This window comes from Falco naumanni, chromosome 4 (genome assembly GCF_017639655.2).
Source record: "Falco naumanni isolate bFalNau1 chromosome 4, bFalNau1.pat, whole genome shotgun sequence".
Taxonomy (NCBI): Eukaryota; Metazoa; Chordata; class Aves; order Falconiformes; family Falconidae; genus Falco; species Falco naumanni.
The window spans coordinates 88,423,135-88,447,299 of record NC_054057.1 but is presented as its reverse complement, the minus strand read 5'-3'; the positions used below and the strand labels follow the sequence as shown (position 1 = coordinate 88,447,299).

General features: G+C 49.1%; 1 protein-coding gene across 2 annotated transcripts; it reads right to left on the bottom strand.

Annotated features, from left to right (window-relative positions):
- Positions 1–89: 89 nt before the first annotated feature.
- Positions 90–23,687, bottom strand: IL21R (interleukin 21 receptor). Of its 2 annotated transcripts, XM_040593758.1 has the most exons (10): positions 21,899–23,687; positions 21,348–21,438; positions 12,564–12,638; positions 9,451–9,556; positions 8,774–8,970; positions 7,236–7,387; positions 6,657–6,834; positions 5,348–5,444; positions 4,494–4,575; positions 90–1,448 (listed from the first exon to the last, which is right to left on the bottom strand). In XM_040593758.1, exons 3-10 carry the CDS (start codon positions 12,616–12,618, stop codon positions 555–557), a joined length of 1,761 nt encoding a protein of 586 aa, XP_040449692.1. In that variant the 5' UTR covers positions 12,619–12,638; positions 21,348–21,438; positions 21,899–23,687; the 3' UTR covers positions 90–554. The 2 variants fall into 2 exon arrangements, with proteins under 2 accessions (XP_040449692.1, XP_040449693.1); XM_040593759.1 differs by having other exon boundaries at positions 5,348–5,441; positions 21,348–23,687.
- Positions 23,688–24,165: the final 478 nt, after the last annotated feature.

The following is a 24,165-nucleotide window of genomic DNA, read 5'->3' as shown; positions in this document are numbered from 1 at the left end:
CAGGGCTAGAACTCTACAAAATTAACAAACTGTTACAGCTGGGCTTAAAGAGCCAAAGACATTAGTAGGAAAAGTAACACCACCTGTGCTGCTTGGAAAGCGTAGGGGAACTTTAATGTAACAAACATGCTTGCCACAGGTTACGCTTCTAAGACTCCATGTACACCCAAAATCTCAAGTCATGTGAGAATACCAGGGAAAATAATTTAAAGTTTTGTACTCTTTATAAGGTTGCTGTCAAAAAATTTGCACATCTACATAAGCCAAAGGGTAATTTTCAAGGTACAGTTGCTTTTTCTGCTATTATAAAGGGTTTGACCTAAAATTCTAAAAAATAAAATAAAATAAAAAAAGCCAGTCATGCATCAGGTTTGAAACATTAACAGGATAACTGGCAATAGAAGTAGGCATATATTTCTATGGACCTAACAGTCTTCAGTTGTATGCAATAAGGCTTACATAAAATAAACTGTTTCTCTCTTGAATTTTGCTAACACTCCACTTCTGGCGCAGTATGGAAAAGGTCCTACACTCTGCAAGGCAACATCAAGTCCTTAGTTTGTCTGTGTCCCACTGACAGGGCTGTCAGAGCGACAGGAGACCCACTGCTTGACGTAGCTCCGTGGAAAGTCTTCCCCCTCCCGCTCAAGAGGACTGCTTTGCTCAAATTCACAGTCAACTGGACTCCCGCAGTCCGAGTCCACAAAGCCACTGTCAATAGTGTCCAAATCTACGCAGATCATCGGGTAACTATCACCAGGCCTTGCAATGTGAGGGAAGAAGTCATAGGAGCCTTCACTGTAGGAAACACTCTCACCATCAGGAGATGGTAGGGAACCTGCGTTATCCAAATCCCACTGATCAGGCTGCAAGCAAAGTGCTTCTAGGATGCTCCCCACCCCTCCTTCCAAAGCCCCTTCTACTTGCTGGTGGGCTGGGACACTTGCACTCCCCAGGTGATCTGTGGACACAGAGCCTGAGGCAAGTATTTTGTCCTGCATGCTCAGGTCAGCCAGGTGCAAGTCACTGGATGTCCTTCTGTCTTCATCGTCAACGTTAACCCTGGGGTAACCAGTTTCTCCAGCACTGTTATCTTCCTCACCGGTATGCTCATGTCCTCTGTACACACGGTTACAGTTGCACGGGCAGTTACAAGGTGTAAATTCATCAGCCACAGTCACAGTGTCAATGGACAAATGCCCGTATGACTGGTCCTGAGTCACACTGCTACTGTTCGTGCTAGACAGCAGGGACTGGCTATCCTGACCCGGGGTAGTTAGGCAAGACACACAGGGCTTGCAAGGCAGATCTTTTTTCAGCTCGCGCAGCTCCTCCTGTGAGGTACTGTTGGAAGGATGCACGGTGTAAACTTCTAGGACCTCTGGAAGGACTATTCCCCATTCAAAGAAATTGAGGGTCATTTTTGTGTGTGAGGCACCAACCCACTTCTGCATAAAAGGACGGAGAGAGAGAGAGATTAGTACAATCAGGTTCTATCATTGCTATCATTAAGGCTCCACAGAAATGACCAAAGTTCTCATGCTTTTAGAGGCAAAGTCAAACTCTGACTCCTCCAAAATAGCAGGGTATGAGATGCTGCTATTACCAGACACAGGCAGCTGCAGCAGAACTGACTCAAAATAATTGAAAATAATTAGCTTTGAGGGGTTTGCATGGCTTTGCAGTTTTCTTTACGCTGCAAAGAATGCAAGTGCCCACAGCAGCACTCCGTGCATCAGTCTGAGGTCCCAGCCCAAGCCACCAAGGGTCCCTGCTCTCTTGTCTTGGACACTGCTTCTCTCGGGGGAGAAGCTGATCGTCCTTCCTTATGTGCTGCATCTCCAGCCAACACACAGATAGCCCTGCTCCATCACATACCTCAGTTCCCCGGGATTCTGTATGCCTTGCCCCATACCAGCCTTTTCTCTCACAGTGACAAGAAGGAAGCAGGGGGGTAGGCAGGGGATGGGAACCTCCAAAAGCTGTAGCCTCTGCCTGCTGCAGATAACACTCGCTCAGGTGATTAGGCAGTGCCGCATATTGAATCTTGCCTTTCTGTGTCACCGGTAGTATTACATTCTGCCCTGTGCCATGCATTATCTCTAGATCACAAACCTTGTGCATTCAGCCATATCTGCAAGTAAAGGCATCTCTGACCTAAGAGCAACGTAAAAGTTTCTGTTCTTTTTGAAGAAGTCACTGAATCAGACACCCAGATCACAGAAAACTTTAGGCATGTGCCACTAAGGAATGCCAGTAAGTCCTACCAGAGGATTCTATAGCCCAGCAGCTGGACACAGCACAGGCTCAAGACTTGGTTCTGCTCCCTGTCTGACACTTGCCTAACAGCTGGGCTGTGCCAAGGCTCTTCTAAGTGCACCACTTTCTCCTGCATATAAAATAGGTAACAATGCTGAGCTTCATAAACAGTGTGAAGGCTTCTGACAGAGTGCTTCATGAGAGCTGGGTGTTGCCACAGCCGCAATCTTATCAGCCTCCTGCCCCAAAATGCACTCACCATAACTAGACATGAGCAAAGTATTTGGGAAAAGAACAACTTGACACAGCTTATTACCCTCTGACACAGAGCATGGAAAAATCTTAATTACAGCAGGAAGCAGCAAGTCTATTTTAATTTAGTTTTAACCTAAGCTACAAAGAACTTATTAAAGCTCTGATGGACAGAAAGACACCTAAAGGGCAAAAGACTATTTGAAGAAACAGCAGGAAATCCCTTTCTTAGAACTGAGCAGGCAGACTATTTCCTACTCCCTCTTGACTGCTCTTTGCAAACTCCCACCCAACATGAATCTAAAGACACATGTACACACAAGCGTAAACAACTTTCCTCTGCTTTCCCTTCACTTTTTATGTCTTAACTTTTCCTCTAACATTTTCACTGCTTCCTACCCAGTCCAGGACTGTTGTCTGCAGAGCGTTACTATTGCAATTTGCTGATCATTTGTCACGGACATAACCTAACCACTTGCTTTGATGCAGTTGAACGGGCCCTACATCAATCACTTTCTTGCTAGCCAAAAATGACAAGCCTGTTCACATGCTAGTGATGTCACTGCATCCTCCTGACACCCCTTGCCTCAGCATCTTGTGCTGTGGCTGTGTGGGCAACTGCTGCTTTGATCTGCAAATTTTTTTAAGAAATAACTTGGCTTTAGCAGCTGAGGCTCATTCCCTTCCTAGCAGCACTGAACAACCTAACTAGAAATGAGCAGGAACGTAACTCCCACAGACCAGAGAACCCCATGGCCTCACCCTGAGAGCGGCATGGCTCTTGGCACGCAGACTGCTTTCACTTCCACTATCAGCACTAGCCCGTGACTCTCAGGAATTCCCACACCGAGTCCACATGGTCCTGGTTCCTTTGCCTGAGAGCAACCACTGCCACCTGTCTCACAAGGGGATTCAAGCACCCCTCTGGTGCAGATATGGCAAGCCATAATAGGGCTGAAAGAGGAACACAGGAAGGAAGAGACGCTCAGTGCAGGCGTCAGCTTGAATGGCATCCATCCAAGACTGCTTGCTTAACCTCACTGCAAATGTCAGCCATGCAGCAGTGGGAAAGTACAGGAAGATCATTAGGGCCCAGATGGTGTCCCTCTCCCAGAGGGTCAAAGAAAAAGCAGAAACAAAAAGCAGACACTGAAGTGTCTCTGACCAGTGCTGCTGTAACACCAGGAACTTGTTCAGCAAGAGGCAGTGATGTCTGCACCAACATGCCAGCACTTTTACAATTTGATAACGGTGTTGTGAGATGCTCTTCAGCTTAATACAACCATTATTTATGGATGCTCAACGTTCTTTTGTATCCTGAGAAATCCAGCACACTCTGCAGTCTTTGCAAACCATTTTGCCACATGAGCAAGCTTGGCTGGTGTTAAGTGAGAAGAGAATTTGGGAGGGCTAGGCAGTTAATCAAAGACACTTCCTTCCTAGGGAGGCACAGTACTATCACACAGCACTTAATTGCCCCCAAAGCTCCATCCATCTGTCCAGGACGATATGCACAGCTATCATCTGTATGAGTGACTCTTCAGAGAGGACTACAAGCCTTAATGTTGAGCTTGTGTCAATGCAGAGGCTGGAGTGGGAAATCTGGCTCTATAATGAAGTCTACTCCATGGCCTTGATGGCAACATGGGACTGGAGCTTTGGAAAAATCCCAGTTACTGTTCTGGTATCCCTTTGTCCATTGCCTTCAGGTTCGCAGGCTTCACAGATCACATATGAGCTCAGCTCACCCACTGAGACAGCACCTACAGGCAATACGCAGCACAGATGTGACATAAAGGCCTTTGTGGCACAGAATAGACACTGGGGAGTTCTGGTCCTTATATCTGGAGCTGTCTGGAATTCCCTTGAGATAGATTCCCCCTCCCACTGCACTAACGAGAATCCCTTGTCCAGGACAGCATGACGGGCCCTTTAGTTTAACTTGGTCATGTGCTCCACTTGCTCGTGTAGCCCATTTATACCTTGAAATCTCCATTATGTACCAGGTAAAGAGGTTTGAAAAAGGGAGCAGGGTCTGGGATGCAAGTCATCTTCTTCCATAAGCTGGAGGAGAAAAGAGAAAGGCTTTGGGGTTAAGCGCACATTACAGGTGCAAAGCAAGGCATCTCCAGATCCAATTCAGGCAGCTGAAATCACCTGCCCAGCCTCGCTGGCCTCTCAAATTAGCAAGGAGCTGAGGATCCAAGGATGCCTTGTGCTGTCAGAGCTGTCTGATGGCCTTTCTTGTGAGCCTCGCTGGAGGTGGGGCCACAGCCCTCAGGACTTGTGTGCACAATATTCACACTAAGGAAAGGGATTCTAATTTTTTCCTTCCTGGAAAAGCACCAAGTGCTGGAAGTGCATTTTCCCCTAAGGGCCAGAATGCTGCCCTGTGCACTTCTGTGGATGAGGGGTGCACCAGCCCCATTGCTGCACCAGCCTGGCGTGCTCCTTCTGTGAAAGGAGACAAGCCCCCAGCCAGTGTCGAGGGGCCTGTGCCAGCTTTGGAAAGGGGCAGGCCATCCCTGGCTACTCCTCCCATGTGGCAACTGCAGAGCCAGGACCAGGAGAACAGCCCAAGGAGGCTGGGTGGCCCCTGCTCAGTCCCCAGATGCCATTGCCTTGTCCGAGCCAGCTGAGCGGCAGCAGAACCCCAGAGAAGAGCAAGGTGCTCTTGGCAGTGCCCCAGCTGGAGACCATGCTTTGGTGGCCCTCACAGGCCCACAGCTGGGTCTGTGTATGGATATACAAGTTGCAAAGAAGGGTGCATGCGAACATCCCATCTTTAGCAAGACAGAATAGAAGCATTTTCTCCAGCTTCCTGAAGCATTCTTACCTCCGCTGTTTGGCCAGAAAGGTTGTGATTGAGACAGTGATCGCCACGACAACACCAAACAGCAGCATCCATCCCATGCTTGCTGTCTGTGTCACTGCTGGAGAAAGAGACAAGGTCATTCAGGCTCACCTCGCATTTCTATCCGGGTCAATAAGCAAGAAATGGTGAGAAGGTACCCTCAATTTCTACCCCAGGCTTTCTCCTGGGGACACTGAGACTGTCACCTGGGGCCCAGCACTGCAGACATGAGGTCTGAATGAGGACGCTTGGAGAAGACTGAATCAATGAAAGGAGCAGCACACCAGCTGCTCTATGGCCTGGCTGTACCACAGACTGACAGCCAACGTGCTTGGGGCAAGACAGCTCCCTGACACAGACCCCTGGTGTTTCTGACTCCTGGTTTAGGGACACCTCCACAGATGAGCCGTGAAGTGAAAAGAGAGTGCAGCTGGCCAGAGATGTGTGAAGAAAAGGTGTTGATTACATGAGTGCTTGTTGGCTGTGTGAAGAAAAGGTGTTGATTACATGAGTGCTTGTTGGCTGCTCTCTGCCTGTGGTGGAAGGGAGCACCTTCGAGACCTGGAACTCAGATAACCATTAGCGAATGGAGCCTGACCCTGTGGCCACAGCACCACCTAATACTTCAGTTTGGGCTGCAGATCAGCGAGAGCAGGGAAGTTCAGCACATGCTGCTAACATTGACCACAGTCATCCCGTCCTGCTCTCTTTGAAAAAAAGACTCCCTATTTTCATGACCTCTGTTGCATCATGACAAGCACGGGTGCATGTTTGTGCACAAGGTACTGTGCACTCCCTGTGGAGTGGGAGTGGTGGCTACCAAACCTGATGCCCATGCCCAGCGTGGCCAGCCATCAGAACCCAGACACGGAATGTAGCCCTCAGAGCAGCATCCCCACCCCCTCAGCTGAAGGCGATACTAGACCCCAGTAGTGGAGGCACCTTTACTGCATCTTCCCCATTTCTGAAAGCTACAAGCAGGACCCTGGACACTGCGAAGGAAGCTAGAGGCTGCACTCCTGCTGAGGCACCCAAACCCATAGCCACCCCACCAGATCCTCCTCCCGTGACCCGTGCCGTACAGTGGCCTTTGCAGCACAGTGAGAAGGTCCATACAGACAGCACCTATCAGCCCAGGCCTGGGACTACATGCTCCGTAAGCAAGCCAAACATGCCCGCCTTCACTAGACTATTTAGAATTTGTGCTAATTATTTAGATTTGAATAGAGTTCTAGAAGCATTCTCTGACATCAGACCAACTGAAAGGGCAAGGAGAGCTGGTAGCAAGTACCGGCAGGGCTGGTTCTCAGTGTCAGCGGAGGACTCCATTCACTCCAAAACCCATGGTAGCCAGTGTCTTCTCGGGGTCTGGCTCTCACTTGGAACTCATACTCGGTGTTCGCCTGGAATTCCCAAGGCAGGATCACCAGTGTCCGTTTGTCTTCATGGACAGCTTTAGTCTTCTGAGTCTGTGAATGATTAAACACCAGACACTCAGGGCTGGAGTGACTACCCTCACTGCTGCACAGTGAGGAGCCCTGCAAAGTAATCGCCTCTGCTTTCACGCTGTTTCTGCGAGGCCATGCTCTGGCTGGTCAGTAACTGCACCGGGCCCTGGGGATCCTTCCCTGCAGGGCAGTATGAGAAGCAAATGAACTACCAGCCTTCCCTGCAGGATCTAGCATTTCTCAAAACAGCTTCTGCTTCTCAATTCTTGTTTCACTTTTGCCTGTTTTTAGTCCAGGCAAGCAAAGAGACACCTTTTCTAAGCCACAAAACCCCTTCTTTTCCCCAGCGCTCCTGTTCTGGTTATGCTGGGTTCCTCTTTGCTAGCACATCCTACTTGATGATAAACTGGCATCTCACTCACCTCCCAGGTGTCGGTCCTTCTCTTGTAACGCAGCTGATATTCCAGCTCTTCATTCAAAAAGTGGAAAGGAGAGTTCCGGTAGATTGTTTCCCAAGAAATATTGTAACCTTCTGAGAACACAGCAGTCAGATTGAACGGGGGCTGTGGTTTGACTGGAAGACAGGATGGTGTTACCCTTCATGACGTTACTGCACACAAGAGGTGGCCCAGCACGGTACTAGCAATGCAGAGTGAGTAGAGAGCAAAGCTGCCCTGGCAGGGGTGGGCCCTCCTGTGTAGGAGTGTCCACAGCATTCCTGCCTCTCAGACCGAGCAGTCCTGAGCCGTGCACAGAACCTCACACCTCAGCAGCACAGCGAAGTCAGGCCCACATTTCTCTGAATGTGCCTTCTGCCTGTCTCTGAACCTCCTCATCGCCTAAGAAGCAGGAGAAGATAGCACAAGGGGCTAATACCTCCTGGGAGACGTGAAGAGTAGAGCACCTTGTTCTTTTCATGGCATAGGAGGACGTGTGTAGTCACGGTCACTTCCACAGTTGGGGAAATACCCCTCAGTGTTAACAAAGACATCAGAAAAAGCTGAGGCTAGTGGACGCTACATAAATCCAGTGCAAAACCCTGTGTTGTAAGTGCCTAAAAGGCAGGCTGCTGTGTCCCCTGAAGGGTGTTTTCTTATATCAAGGAGCAGTAATGCCCAAACTCCAGTACTAGTCTGCGGGGTCCGTCAGTGAGCTATGATGCCTCTGCGTCTCTGCAAGGGGACATCTGGGAGACATGCAAAGCACCACTACCCAATGTATAGTCTGTCAGGGGGGCAAGGGGCTTTCTTGAAACACTATGGCATTTGTCAAAAAGATGACACTAATTTCAGAAGAATCAGAAAGCAGAATTTCAGAAGTAGAAAAATACTTTTTCATACACCCACATGGTACCTGTGTGCTGGGCTAACCATCCCTTTTCTTCAGTTTGCTGCACAACTCAGAACGCACCCGCGTTCCACCAAGTCAGCTATATGATTGCACTCAGCCTTCCTGTCATGCAGGAGAAATGGTTAGGAATTGCCCCAGAACAGGGAACTGCCACCTCCATTGTGTCTGGAACACCTTGCACCACCCACAACAACGTCATGTTGGTTTAGGCAATCACTGCAAGAGCCTCCTGGGACTGCTGTGAGTACATTTGTGGCATTTGCAATTAAAGCAATTCCTCCTGCCCTTTAGATTCTAGCCAAGAACAAACACTTGCATAGGGGAGGCATGAGACTGGCCTAAGGTGTAAATTTATCACCTACTGCTTCATGGGGAAAAGGAATTTCCCCACAAAAAGGCTGGGGCCAAGTGAGCTCTAAGCTCAGCCTCAAGCAGAAATGTTTCTGTCATTTACGATAGCAACAATACAGCACAGTGCTCTGTGCAGAGGGGTGCACACCAAACACAGCACCCCACCACCAGCTGCCACGCTCACTCCTTGCCCAGGCTATCCTAACAGACAGACATAAGGTTGGACAGTATTTACCAAATCCACCAGTTTTGTACTTACTGTTCTCTGCCATAAAAAAGCCTTTGGAAATCATGCGCTGCCTATCAGCTGTCTCTGTAGCATCCACCTGCACCTTTGTATCTGCCGGGAGTTCAGTCATGTCCACAGTGCACATGTACTGGGTGTGACTGCTGTTCCTAGACAACTGCAGGAGACTGCAGGCAGCCACAGTATTTTCTGGATCTTCCTCGGGAACCCTAAACCCACCAAAACAAACAAACAAGTCCACATCTATCACATGCTGTAGTTGGACTAATCTGTGGCTGAACCACCAGGCACAGAAATTAATAAGAAAGAGAGGCAACATGTTCAAATAAAAAATTATCTTTGAACTTTGACATATGGGGTTTTTTCCTGCTATTTGCTCAGCTTAGCATCTTTGAGAGAAGCAGGAAAGGTACGCTGAAGTGTCTGTAGGAAGGAAAGGTGCTCCCCAGGGCCGCGCAGCCCACCTGAACCCACTACCTTGCTGGGGCACAACAGCAGCCAGGAGAGGCTTGGACAAGCTGCATGAGCCCTGCCAGCAGGCACGAGTGAAACTCCATCATTAACAGCAACAAGGGACAAGGTATTCCCAGGGCGGGTGAGAAAACAATGCTGAGGGAGCCAGGGTGTGTAGCGGGCCATGGACACAGGAACCAGGGATCCTTTGCTGGGGGAAACCTGCTGAGACGTACCATGTTGCAGTGAGGTTAAACAAACTGGCACCCAAGTCATTCCTCAGGATACAGGACAGGGTCTGTACATAGTCCACAAAACAAGTGAGGTTTTCACAACGCGTAGCTGTAGGTTTGAAAAGAGAAAACACAGTATCAATTTCCAGCGCGCCAAAATACCAGGCAATGCCCAAACTGTGGCTGGATTTTCAAATTTATCTCTGTCCCCTCTTACACAGTCACTACAGCGGAGTGACATATTATTTCTGCAAGAGTCATAGTTTACGTAGCACATAAAAGAGGCATGATTACCCCATCAGAAACAGTAGCATATTTACACATTTCAATGATACCGTTTCCTAAGTTGAGTACTGTTCTTTGTGAGTCTAGTTTTCACTTTACGACATCTATGTGGCACTTTGTGCATTTAAAAAAGTGGTATTTTAGTAATTTCTTTACCATTCCCTCTGCTTATTATTTTCTGCAGCTGATATCTGCAGCATCAACACTTTTCATGTCCAGCTCCAGAGGCTCAGAATATGTTTTTCATGGAATTTTGGCAAAAAAAAAAAAATTGTAGTTACTATAATTTCCATAAATCATCCTGATACCAAAATGACAGGCACAATTTATTAATTGCTTAAACTGAAACAGACTTCTAAGGAGAACTTGAGAGGCAATTGTAGAATTTACATTCGTGGGTCTGAAAATCAGCTAATTTGAAAGTGATCACAAAGCAGCATTTACGCTCTTCTAATGGTCCTGCAGGAGCGCTGATCACATATCAGTATCTGGTATGTGCTGCACAAAAGCACTGTTGTTCTGTGCATAACACACACAAGTTATCCCCCTGGATTTCAAGGCAGGGAAGACAGCAGTGGAGCCAGAAACGCCTGCATTGGCGAGTCCTCTCCTGACAGCATCTTGGGCTGACCAGAGCCACCGCTACTGCACCAGGAAAAACTGAGGGGGAAAGGCAGGCCTGTAGGAGATGCAGCGTGCCATGCTGGTGCAAACAATGCGTACTGCAGTGACTATTCATCTCTTTACGTGTACGTATACAATTGTCATCGTCGAGGGGAGGATCTCAGGTTGTTACATCCATGCTCAGATCAAGCGTGGGTCATCCCCTGCTACTGCCCCCAGCCTGACAGGCACACACTAGCTCACAGCCATCAGGCACCCAAACCCTGTGATGCTAACCACCACGTTGTGAGTTCACCTCCCTTTGTCATTCTGCCGCTTGTCTGGTTAGAGAAGCTGCACTCCCTGCTTCCTACCTTCCCTTTGCTGAACATACTTGGTGTTATGAAGAGTTGTTTGCATAAGATAAAAGCAGGCCTGCGTGATGTGCTCAACAACCGCTGTGCCTGATTATTTACAGTTAAAGCCAAACGTCGATGCAGAGAACAACCATCACCATGGAATGCAGGCAGTGTAAGTACTGATGGACCAGAAACACCTGTTCTGCTGTCCAGATCAAATGACAGTCCTCACAAACAAGTTGCCTCTTTGTTTACAGTTACAGGGTACAACAGGCATGTCCCATGGAGGGTGCCACCTTATTCCAGGCCAGAGTAAGTTCAAAGGAAAATGAAGTCCAACTTTTCCCACTGAGTTCACTCATCACAAAAGCTTTTTCCTTGGCCTGTTGCAGCAGAGCACAGGCTGCCCTCCCTGTGTGAGTGCTGGGCAACACTCAAGTTTGCATACCAGACCCCTGCAGGGTCAGGATGGCAACAGAAGAAATTTGGGGATGCTTGCGATGGGCTGGCCCCAAGGGTGTACACAGGCTTTATTAAACTGTAAGTGATTCAAATTATGTCGTTGTCACTTTGTTTCATTTTGACTTTTTTGTTTCACACTGACTTCAGAATTTTGTTCTACAGTTTTCGTGAAGTTTTAACTTTTCATTTTGAGCCCTCGGTAGGCTCCTCTGGGAGCACTGGTACAAGCACGGTTTGTTCCAGTGTCCTGAACAACATACTTTTTCTCCCTTAGCCTAACTTTCCTCTCCTACAAAAAAATGCTTTCCTTTAGAGAGCGCAGCAAGTACCAATAAGCTAAGAAATATCCCCAATTAGCATTCTTCTACACTGTTATGTCGATCAGTCAAATGGACTACTCTTCCTAGCTAGCTGGTAAGCTGCAAGTGGGCAGCTTTGGGCAAGAATCTGTTAACAAAGTTAAGAAGAGGACAGCTTTTTACTGGGAAGGGAATAATTAAGTGTCCTAAGCCCCGTTAGATCTAGGATGATTTGTCCATCCTTGGCAGCTTCAGAAACAAAAATCAAATACTACTAACAGTAAGATTTAGTTTGGTCCACACTGAAATTAGTACAGGGTAATTCCCTGGCTTGTGTTACACAGAATTCACACCAGACATCACAATGATCCTGTACAGCAGGAAGACACAACTCTGAATTGTTCTTTGCTGCTATTTAGGTTTGGAGCAGGTCCGATGCTCTGGCTAGAAGCAGCATGTAAAATGCTAAACTTGCACCTGTTCTTTGTAGACACTGTTGTCAATGTCTTTTTCTGTCCAGCTGACCTGTTCAGAAAGTCAGCTCTGAGTCAGCTGCAGCTTGCACAGTGGCTAGGAACCAGCAGGAACGGGGGAGTGATGGCACAGCACAGAGCTGCACTAAAGGGCTCCACTGTCCCTGGCTGCCCTGCCAACAGTGGCCATAAGACCTGGGGATATCCTGGTCTTGGCCACCACAACCTTTCCTATGGCAAAGGTGGGGTGGTCTTTTTTAGGGGGTGAGGGGTTGGGGAGGAAATCCTACTATAATGTCAATGAGAGACATTTCAATGCAAGGCAGGCACTGCCTCTGCACCCTCCCCACTGGTGCTGCTCCCTGGAGTGGTATGCAGTCTGGGTGAGCTCTGCCCACCTGCGTTATCTTCTTGCATCTGCAGAGCCTGATGCATCTGCGGAGCCGGATGCATCTGCATCCTGCCCGTGGAGCCTCTGCCATAACTTATTATCCCATGGAACCCTCTCCCCTGGTACCCCATCTCGTGCTGGCTGTCCCATGGCAGCCTCGTGCCATGCACACCTCAGCCTGTGCCAATGGCCACCAAGACAAATCATGTGGGTGTACGGCAGGAAGGGATATATGGGAACTTACTGCACTGGAATAAAAGGAAGAAGGAAATACTCTGGAGCCACAGTTTGTTCCTCATGTTGGTTCAGACTGGATGCCCTGGGGAAAAAAAAAAATAAAGCCAAACAAACAACAAAACCCACCTTAAAAGGAACCCAAAAAACCAACTAAAAGTTCAGCTCAGCCACCTACTCATGTGTTGAAGGCTGAGGTGGAATTAATCTTGCTTTCATTTAAATATCTAAAAGTAAAGTGCCTAATTTAGGCAAGTCATCTCAGCCACTCCCACGGGCTAAGGGAGGGGATGACCAACAGCCCTGCCAGCTGGCCACGAACCAGGCCAGTGAAACCTCTACTCTTTTCCAGTGGCATGTGCACAGAGAAAGCAGAAAAGTGGCTGCAGCCTCAGTCTATCCATGCAACAGGAAGGCGCTTGGGTTAAGTACAAACCCATTTTTTCTTCATTGGTTTCCTGCAACTAGAAATGGCTTGCAGCTAGGAGAAGTGACATTGCTGCGGCTTGAACATCTGTACAGTGAATTAGTCAAATACAGTCTGACTGTCACTGTGGGTCTGTATGAGTAAGGCTTGTGAGAACTCATTGATTTGGCCTACCCATGGTCAAACAAGCATGGAGCATCTAGTTAAGCAACTCCATGAAGGCACACCAGACAAAAAAATAACAGCCTCCCATGTGGCAGAGAAGAGAGTGTACAGCACTCACTTCAGGGGAAGGCTCTCATGATGCAGTTTGGTGAAGAGAACCTACAGGAAAGTCTTCAGAGAAGAGGACAGCGGAATGTTTACAACAATATGAGGAAACAGCATCACATACAAATGATTGCTCAGCCCACAGCATCTGCTCCAAGACCAGATCCTCAAGCCACACAACACAGTAAGGCTGTGTTTTCACAGTATTTAACATTTACAGAAACACACAGATGTCCACAGAAAGACTTAAAATGAAGTCACTGCAGAAAGTTGTCACTGAAAGTTGTATAGGTGAAGACTGGGCAGCACGCTGCAGCCACCAAAAGATACCCAGAACTCCTGGCAGGACCTGGTGCAGATATTGAATTGTTTGGGTTGGAAGGCACCTTTAAGTGGACTAATCTAGTCCAACTGCCCTGCAATGAGCAGGGGCATCTTCAGCCAGATCAGGTTGCTCAGAGCCCTGTCCAACCTCCAGGGATGGGGTATGGAACACCTACCTCTCTGAGCAACCTATTCCAGTGTTTCACCACCTTCATAAAAAAATTCTTCCTCATACCTAGTCTGAATCTACCCTCTGTTAGTTTAAAACCATCACCCCTTGTCCTATCACAACAGGCCCTACTAAAAAGCCTGTCCCCATCTTTCTTATAAGCCCCCTTTAGGTACTGGAAGCTCCTCCAAGGTCTCCCCAGATACTTCTCTGCTCCAGGTTGAGCCACCCCAACTCTCTCAGCCTTTCCTCATAGGAGATATGCTCCAGCCCTCTGTCATCTTCATGGCCTCCTTTGGACTCACTCCAACAGGTCCATGTCTTTCCTGTACTGAGGGCCCCAGAGCTGGATGCAGTACTCCAGGTGGGGTCTCACCAGAGTGGAGCAGAGGGGCAGAATCACCACCCTTGACCTGCTGGCCACGCTTCTGGTGATGCAGCCCAGGATACGGTTGGCTTTCTGTGCTGCAAGTGCACATTGTCCATGTCCAGCTTTTCATCCACCAGCATCCCAAGTCCTTCTCTGCAGGGCTGCTCTTAATTCCTTCATCCCCCAGCCTATCTTGACACTGGTGGTTGCCCCGACCTGGGTGCAGGACCCAGGTCCTGGGGTGCCTGTGCCTCCTCTGCCACCACCAGCAACAAACATCCAGTCACTCAGCAGACAGAATGCCAGTGAGGCCTCTCCCACATGGGGAGTATTTGTGCTATTTGAAAATTTCCCAGGTTTACTCAAATAATGAAAGCAAAATAAATTTAGCAGCCACCAAAAAGCCCCTGCAGCTCCATGTGAGCTCAGAGACTTGCTCTCAAGGCACCACAGTATCCAGATGAGATCAGCAAGGCTCGCTCAGGAGGTGCTACAAACACCTCATGGCTGCAGCACCTCAGCCCTGCGGTGGGAGCAGCCATGCTGCTGCTGCCCCTCCTTTCCTGCCAATCTTTCCCTGCAGACGCAGTGCATGCTGCAGCTCAACGAGCCCCAGGCATTCTGCTACTCTCCCTCACACTACTGCGAGTGGCAGGACAGAAATTCTCTTTCCCCTCACTCCAGCCCTTCTTTCTGCATCATACGCTTCCTTGAGGAAGCGGCTTTTCTTGACCCCTCTGCTCCCAGTTCTCCAAGTTTTCTCTCTATGCTAACCGACATCATTACCACTCCTGGTGGTGCAGTTCCTGATTCCCAAGACACAGTCCACTGTCCAACCCCACCTTGTGCTCCCACTTGTCCTTCCACGGCTCTTCTCCAAATTCTCACTCCTTTGAGGAAGGGACCTGATACCCTGCCAACCGAACTCTGCTCACCCAACTTCACACCAAGACTGACTGTGCCATGAAAACAGATGTCCTCGAGATGGGCAGGCTCCTGATGCTGCATTTGCTCATGACTTCCTAGCATCAAGGGCCCTGTTCCTTGCATCACATTTAACAGAAGAGCTATGCTGAATGAACTCGCCACTGGGTCCTACAGGTCACTCGTCCTGGGGACATGATTCATGCTTTTTGAATTCATGCTCCCTGTGAAGTACTGAGAACGTATTGTCTCTGGGCTTAGAATATCCAGGGGTCCCCCAGCTCAGGATGCCAGCGACCTGCCCTGTTGCTGCCTGTTCCCACCCTGAGAGAGCACACAGTCCCCAGGGTGGCTGCTGTCCTTCCCCAGCCCCCCCTGCCCTGGCACCAGCTGTAGCCCCTGCACACGCTCCGGGCTGCGGGGCGGGTGGTGCCATCAGCACCGTGCTCTGCTGCAGAAGCACTGCGGTCACGCTCCACCGTCGGCCACCCTCTAAGGCCAAGAAAGGAGACTCGCTGCCTCTTCTTCAGCAAAGGAAGGGCTGGGCCCTCAGAGAGCTCTGAAGACCGACTGGCAGTGCCCCCACTGTTTCATGTTCATGGTATTTCTGTAGCTCCCTCACTTTTACCCCCATTCATGCCTAAATGGACAGAGCAATGCAAGGAAAGTCTTTGCTGCTTTTAGCTACTGGACTGTGGTTTCGTTAAAGTGCCTTCCTCTGCTCAGAGGATAGTACCATCAATTCAAAGGGACAGAAAGACTGAACAGGGAAAGGTCAAGCCTGGGTAGTAGCTCATCGGGAAGACGCCTCATGGAGATTTCAGAGGCTGCCATTACACACTGGAGAAAGGTTAACATAACAAGATTGTGATCTAGAAGGAAGTTTCCTGAATAACAGCACAGTAGCAAAAATAAGATAGAAAAGTAGTAGGATCTGCTAACTTAGGTGAAGCAAGGAGACAATACTTCCTCACTCGGGACTCCACTGTCCCACCTCTTACCCCTGCCAGTGCCCACTGATCACCCCAACACTTATCTCCTTCACTTCTTATGCAGTTCTTCTACCTCAGGTGGCGGGGAAGGACTGCTACCTCTGCGAGCACAGAGAAAGTGTCAGTATGATGTGTGTCTGACCGGGCTGTGCTCCAGGACATCACAACAAGACATGGATATGCATGCAGAAGAACTGGGAATGATACAGCTCAGCAGCAGTGTCTCCATGGTCTTTGATGACTAGAAGAACTCATAGCTTCAGAGAGATGTATAGCAGCCCCTGTTCTGAAACTTCCTCCAATCAGGCCCTCCACAAGCCTCAATCCCAGGGTATGATTAAGACCCCCTACCTTTCCTGCATCTCTCCATCTGTTGCACCCTTCTCATCGGCTTCCCCCTGTCAGCACCCTGCTCCTGTGATTGCTCACTTGGAGGGAAGAATGGCAGTGGGCAATGAGCAGAGGCAGGAACTTATTCCCTGTCTGGCATTAGAAAAATCCTTTCTACTACCTCGTTCAATTTCTGTCTGTGAAACAGGGACTCTGAGACAGCTTCGGGCATACTTGAAACACAGTTACTTAATTCTTATAAAAGTCCAAGCATTGTGCAGCTGCTAGGCACCACTGCTGCAAACCCTGTAGTATCCTAGGGAACAGCATATGATGGCACAGTAATGAAGTGGATTAGCCATTCACATAGACACGCACATGAAAATGATGCTACAAGGTTTTAATACACCAGAGAATAGGAAATAGGACCAATAGAGACACAGACGTTTATGAAGATTATTTTTGTTAAGGATCCGGAAATATGGTGCTATAAGCTGCCAAAGATGGATGTGGTCTAAGCTAAACTTTCACACACACATGCCCCCACCCCCACCCCCTAATTAAGAACTCAGTTTAAATTTAAAAAATTCTGGTATTTCCAAGCATGAGAAAATAAATGTCATAGCTACACCCAAGCAAAAAAGAGCGGAAGTCCCTCACTCCACCAGTTACATGCAAAACCAAGCTGCCTTCTTGAAAAAAATTCATCATCAATGTACACTGCCATCTAATCACAAAGCTAAAGCAACAGGGAGATGGGATTCTCTAGCTGCCCAGTAGAGGCCAATAGCAATGACAGCAGGGACACATGGGCCACATCAGCTGTAAGAAATATTTAGTCACAGCTATGAAGCAGTAACAAACTGGCAGCAGGGAAAGTTGGTGGAAACATTGGCATTACCTTGCTCTGTCCTTTCAGCTGTGCTTTTCAGCCCTTCAACACTTCTATGGCTGGCCTGTTTAAATCATTGCTGTGACTGCAGACACTGCATGAACAGGAGCTGGAAAGCAGGTGGGTCTCATCAGCACTGAGTAAGAGTAAAGCCTGCTTGTGCACAGTGAAGGGCTGTAGCGTATTGGAATACACAGTGATAAATGGGGGTTGACGTCACCACTGTATCGGTATTACTGTGCTGATAGAAGGATGTGGTGAGCAGAGGAGGCAATGACTTCGGGTCCAAACACCCACACAACATTTATTACTGTATTGCTCTGCTCTCTTACTTTCATGCGAGAAAAAAGTGGGAGAGACAATAAAAACTCACAAGCCTCAGCTCTAAAAGGTCATAGCGAGGCTGGTGGAGTTAGAGCCTTGCAGTGGGGAGACATCAGTGTCAAGGCAATAAATGGTTAAGCCTAACTATATAGTTCAGTGTGTACCACATCAGAGACAGTCAAGTACCACTGTGCTCTGCTTCCCCCGGCCCCCAGAATGGCCCTCGGGACCAGGGCAACAGCACCAGCCTCGGCCTGCAGGCAGGGAGGTGGTCTGGCTCCGCAGAGGGACTCACCCCTACCCTGAGCTCACACCTGCAGCTTGTGTCTGTGCCGGGGCTCCGCAGATCACGAGGCTGATGCCAAGGGAGGGTAGGTCATCTCACCTCCATGTACCTTACAAGGGGCTGCAAGGAGCCCAGAGCATGCTCCTTGTGCTCTTGGGCAAGAGGGAAAGGACCAGCACGATGGAGGGGACTTGGCACACCCAGTATGGCGTGGTGGCGGGAGGGAAAAGAACAAGGAGCTGGAATAACCCACAGAGATGGCAGCAATGAAGCGGGCACAAAGCAGCTGGGTGCAGGAAAGTGAGCTGTGTTCAGCCCCGAGACCTGCTGAGCTGCAGAGCCCGCTGCCCCTACCCCCTGCACCGCAAGAGGGGCAGGGTCTCGGCACAGCACAGCATCACCCAGCTGCGGCCGCACAGCCTGCAGCAGCCAGCCCGACCCAACCTCAGGGCTCCTCAGGCAGCTGTAAGGGAAATTACAGGCAGGGTAGAGTCACAGCTGGTCAGTCCAAGTACAATACATTTTTACAGTAGTTATAGAACAAAATATATCTCGCCTCTCATGTAGGCAAGGACAATCACAGGCCACAGAGAGCATAAGACTGTCAGAAGATGCTCAGGACAGAAGGTCCCAGCTCCATATTCAGCAGTAGCAGCTGTCTGTCTGTCATGTACCGATAAGATATTTAAAAAAAAAAATAATCATGAGCTTACTGCTTCCAGTATACATAACATCTGTTTGAAAAGGAGAAATCCAGACTTAAAAGGCTGCTGATCCCAGTCTAGAGCAATGAATACGCAGCCATGGGGAAAAGGGAGCAGCTCCAACTTCTATGCTGGTATGCAGACAGAAACAAGGCGAGGTGTCGATATGTCAGGGGATGTTCCCAGGAGGTTGCCAGATTTTTTACAAAACATGCCAGATTTTTTATAAAAGGCTGTACGTATTCTGGGCCATAAAGCAGGCCAGCAGGTCTAAATCAAAACTATTAAAAAAGCTAACGTGGGATTCAGTTAATATACAACAAAAGGATAGTAACAGAGAACAACTGCAGGCTAAGCAGCTATACAGAAAACAGTGCAACAAGCAATTTTTCATTTTTAATGAGTTAAGTTTGAGAAGAACATGCATTTAGGTGCAATATGTTTAAATTTATAAAGCTGTTGGTCTTAGAGTACCACCAGTAATCTTGCTTTAAAAATTAGCTCTGTTATATGAAATCCATATTATCACGTTTTTAAAGTAGTGTAGCTCATGCCTGCCAGACTACCACTCTTTGGACCGATCACACATGCTGCTCCTTCCCTCCTTCCTCTGCACAAATAATGGTGCTAGCACACCTTGCAGAGCCCTGAGTAACTATGGAGCAAAAGCTACACCGCTGGCCTGGCCTGCTACCCTCACAAAAGATATTACTAACTCGCTGGGAAATGTCTAGCTTAGCTGCTCAGCCTAACAGACCCTGTGCTGTCCCACACCACACCCAACAGTGACAACCTCCACAACCCACAAGAAGCATCAGCTCAGACAAGTATTTTCAAGAAGCTTGGGCCTGGCACCGTGCCTGTAAGTTGTCCACAAAGTGTGCAGAAGGAAGAGCTAGTCTCTCTCAGAGACTGCTCCAAACACGGTGAGGAATGGCTGTTGGGCCAACGGGATCTTCTCCATGCACGTTACAGCAGTGCACAACCAGCACAGGGCCATCCCAGTTACCAGCCACTACCTGGCAAGTGTGGTCCAGAGCTGCCTGCCCTGGCCTGGATGGTCCAAAACATCCGTTTTTCGAGGGCGAGTCAGGGGCATGGAGGCGTTTACTGTATAGAGACAAGGAACGCGAGGTAGGACTGAAGGTCAGTAACAAGCTCCAAGAGAGGGCAGCAGTGGCAGTCAGAACTCCTAAGATACTTAATTCTAATTGAAGAAAGTTTATCCTTCGCTGACTGACAGAATTCAGGTGTGTACACTTGCTGTGACGCTCGCTGCTGGCGAAGCATAAATCCAAGGGCAGCATTCAGGGCCTGACAGAAGGCTGGGACAGCTCATTATGCATTGATGTGTGGAGACTCAGTGATTGACTCTCTTCTGTCACCTAGCACTGTGCCTACGCATGCGCGTATGCAAAACTGTGCGAGTGCTGCAATGGGAAGAGCCACAAGTAGTCTTGTCCCTGCAGAGCAAATGCTTAACATACTCCCAGCTCGTCAGTCCTGGGAAGGCCAGCGCAGTGTGACCCACCAGTTCTCTCTCGGGGACTGAGAGGGACCGTGCCCACCACACATAGTTTGGGAAGAGCCGTGATGTAGGACACACATGCAGGATCTCTAGCACCCCTGACACTCATTGCCACCTGGAGCACACTACGTAGATACACCTCCTGCATGGAGCCAAGCAAGGTGGGTTCAGCGTGCAGTGACCCCCCCAACAGCACAGAGCTCTACAGCTACTCTGTGCTGTGTGGGGCACCGACTCCTCCACACCCAAGATTCCCTGGCACTTCAGGGCAGCTGAATTCAGCCCCCAAGGAAAAGCACTTGGAGACCCGAGGCAGTTCCACTGACATGGATTTACATTGATTAGAGGTAAGAGGCAACTACTTTCATCCAGATATAATCTCAGCCCAGTCTGCAGTGGCTGCAGTGGCAACATTCACCAAGCAGCAAGTGTAACAAGCACACCAGGGAAGGCTTGGTACATTCTGCTAAGGTTACTGATGATCCAAATGCATTTTTCCATGACTGGAAGAAGGGCTATATCTGTATTTATTTATCAGTAAGAATAAAGACACACAGAGGAAATAACAATTGGAGCTGAAAATTCCTTTCTCTAGAAGAGAGAATTAGTGACATTTGCAGTTATCAAGTTCATGATGTGGGGAAAAACCCCCACAAAAACAGTACGACCTCTGTATTTTCTTCCTGTCACAATGGAATTAAAACAATATTCTCAGCATCGTTAAAGATACAGACCTGGTATAACGCTAGGGTCAAAGGCATCTTTACTGGCTGGTGACATATAGGAAGAAGATAATCATACATTACAATAAGTAATGAGTAAAAAATGGCAAAGGAACAGCTGAGACACAAGTAAGTGTTCTACTGGAAGGGAAAGCAATAGAAGAAACCACCTCAAAGCTCAGGAAATGGGGTAAAATATGAATGAGCCAGGCAGAAAGCCGAGGCGTTAGTCAGCAAAGCAGGTGGCTGAAAAATAACAAAGCCCACCAGGCTGGCAGCCTGCGAGCTGACACAGGGTGCTGCGGAGGGAGTTCAGTGCTTTTGGTCTGGGAAATACTGAGTGCCAGCCACAGAGACCCCAGCACCCTGCCCTCCTGCCTCCCTTTCCCCTTTGCTAGTTATCTCTTTGTAGCAAGCAACAATGGGCTCAGCCTCTTGTTTTCCCTGATACACCTCAAGTCTGAACCCATTCTTAATGAATGCTGCAGCAGGAGGACATCACATTGGCTCCCACCAGAGGAAAAGGGCTTACCTTCACAGAGCTGTGACTGTGTATGTCTTGCTCACATGGAGGGGACCGCACAGAGGCTCGTATCTTCTCTTAGGAAATCACCAGACACATGCTGGTAAACAGAAACAGGAATGACTGTGCTTCTGAACTCACCCTGCCAATCTGGAACAGAAACCTACAGCTCTACTCAGGCTCAAACCCACCAACCTCATCTGCACCATGCAAAACATGCCCTGAGCATCTCCCCACATGCCTCACTGCACTGTATACATCCAGCCCATAGGAAAGCACACTCCTCCCCAAGACAGCCTCCACATAGCCCTCCTCTGAGAGCCTAGACCTCTTTGGATAGCCCATGGGCAGTACTCTCCCTCCGTGTCTGTCAGAGCCCTGCCTCACAGCTGGGTTCCTGCAGCTTCACAAACTAAGCATCAGCCTTTTCTTGTCTCTTCAGCTGATGCGCCTCATCCTCCTCTACCACAGCCATTCTCAAACTGGTCCCAGGTCACATCTTTTGCATTTACACTTCCAAAGAGCACTGACTGTGCACAGTCAGCAAGCACAGCACTCACCTCAGCCAGCAATGCTGACAGAACTCCCTGCTCCTTTCATGCAGGTTGGCAGAAACTCACCCACTTCGAGCCAGCATCCATCAGCTGGTCCTCAGATCTCTGCTCGCAGGGATGCACTGACACCAGAGCTCTGCTGCTGGCATACAGCTATTTATGGCAAGAGCCTCACCCGAGTCTCCTAGATCTTTTGTTTTACCACAGCTGTCAATGATCACCACATCCCATCCCTGCTACCAGGCCACAAGTTTTCCAGCAGGCCTTCCACACCTGGTGCTGGGTGCCGCAACTGAGTGGGCCTTGGACAGCTTCTGGCATCTCTAGTAGGGTGAGAAACATGCTAGCCATTTTCAGTCTCTGACTGTGGATGCAGTTTCAAAGCAAAAGCTAACAGCTTGCACCGCATGCTGCTTCCGCGTGGCAAGCAGGGAGCTGCAGGAGATGACTGCATGGCAGACCGAAGACCCCAGCAGCATTGCTGGCTCCATCCCAGACCTACAGGACACAAAGTCCTACCACAGTTAGTGGCTTCTCATGTCACTAGCAGGGATGTACTGTGCCTTCAGGAGAAAAGGCAGGATGGACAAACAAGCAAAAGTCATGAGAAGCACCTTGCAATATCATGGGGCTTATTAACAGTGCTGGGGATAAACAGGATTTTCATGGAAACAGATTGCTCCAAAGTAACCAATGTTTTCAAAAATTCAAAATACATTTCTGCATAGAGAAACCAAAAAGTTTTACAAGACTTTCTTGGGACAGTCCAAGTTTTGTGAAGCTGTGGCTTTCCTGATACTGGTAAGAGTTCACTGTAAGGTGGCAGAAGGCAGGAACTTTTTTTTGAGGCTAAAAAGGCCAAAACATGGGGTTATTAGCTCCAGTAGAGCACAGGGACTAATGCAATGAAATTGTGTCACATCAGTGTATCTGCATCCAAATCAGCACTGGTAAATATTTACAGCACTCAGCAACAAGAGGAGGAGTCTGAAGGTCGTTCCTACAAATGTAGGGGCCGGGGGATTCCATGCTCCACGGTGGCTTTGGTTGTGGTGTGAGGCTCATGCTCAAATGAGGAAGCTGCCTGCATCCTTGGTTGCCTTCTGTGACCAGCCCTACAGAGCATGGTTTCCACACTCCTTATCCTGTCACTGTGCATGTGCAGAAGTTGGAAAGTGATGTGCCCAAGCAGCAAGAAGTTAAACCAGCAGGTAATGCACAAGATAGAGACAACACGGACAGCAGCTGAATGTGTTGGTCCTTTACACTGGGGAGCGCAGCTGGAGGTTTTTAAGACAAGTCACAAGAACAGCAAGGGTGGCCTAGCCAGAAGAGGGAGGAACCCCTGATGCTTCTGTCAGGTTAGCAAACAGATGGTGTCTGTCACAGGGGCCCAGCACAGCACAGAATGAGGCCATGGAATAGGTAGCACATGCTCAACTATGGGTCCCAATTCCTGCCTTTGTGGAGGAAACAAGGCACTTGATGGCTCTGTGGCCTCCCTCGGGTTGTGCCAGAGCATCCTACATGCCTGTGGAGTGCCTCAGCTAGGCAGTGGGGGAGCAGACCACCCAGCAATGAACTGCCCTACATGACCTTCAGGCCCAGAGCCTGCCAGACACATGCACTGGTCAGTGAATGCATGGCGTGAGCCTGCCTGAGCAGCTCCCCGAGGCCTCTGCTGGCTGCTCACCCAGGGCCAAGAGCATGAACTTCATGGGCAACCACGGCCAGTGCAGACCTGGTTCTCACAGCAACTCTTTGGAGCATCAAGAGCCAGGGACTGGTTACAACCCTGAGCCAGTTGTGGAAATTCTACCCCAAGAAGGCAGTCCCACGCTTTCTCACCCTGTTATATATCTTGCCGCTGTGTGGGTGGCTCACTGCAAGTGAAACCAGCAGTGGCTGAGCTGGGGAAAAGCAGCCAAACTCAGACTCTTCAGCTTATGGCAAATTCCCCATGTCTAAGAGCTGGGTAAACAGCAGCAAGTAGGAAAGTCCCAGTGATGCGTAGAGGCACTGACTCTGTAACCTTCAAGCAGAGGACAAACACCATGCTGCCGTGAGTGCCCTGCTCTTACACCATGGAGCACAGCCAGGACCATGGGAGCGGCTGGTCCATCACTGAACTGGGAGAGGAGCTCCTTCAGGCACCTGCCACACTCCATGGACTGGGGCAGGTCTAGCACAGTCATCGCTCTATCAAAGACAGGCTGCAGGTCACAGGCTGGTACCGCACCAACCTCTGCCATTAGTTCCCCCTCTGCATTCAG

Excerpts from the sequence above, each read along its gene's own strand:
- IL21R (XM_040593758.1), bottom strand. The coding sequence starts at position 12,618 with ATGAGGAACAAACTGTGGCTCCAGAGTATTTCCTTCTTCCTTTTATTC. Across the intron at positions 7,388-8,773 it reads CTTTTTTATGGCAGAGAACA|TCAAACCACAGCCCCCGTTC; the intron begins GTAAGTACAAAA and ends CCTGTCTTCCAG. Across the intron at positions 1,449-4,493 it reads TACATAATGGAGATTTCAAG|AAGTGGGTTGGTGCCTCACA; the intron begins GTATAAATGGGC and ends CCTTTTATGCAG.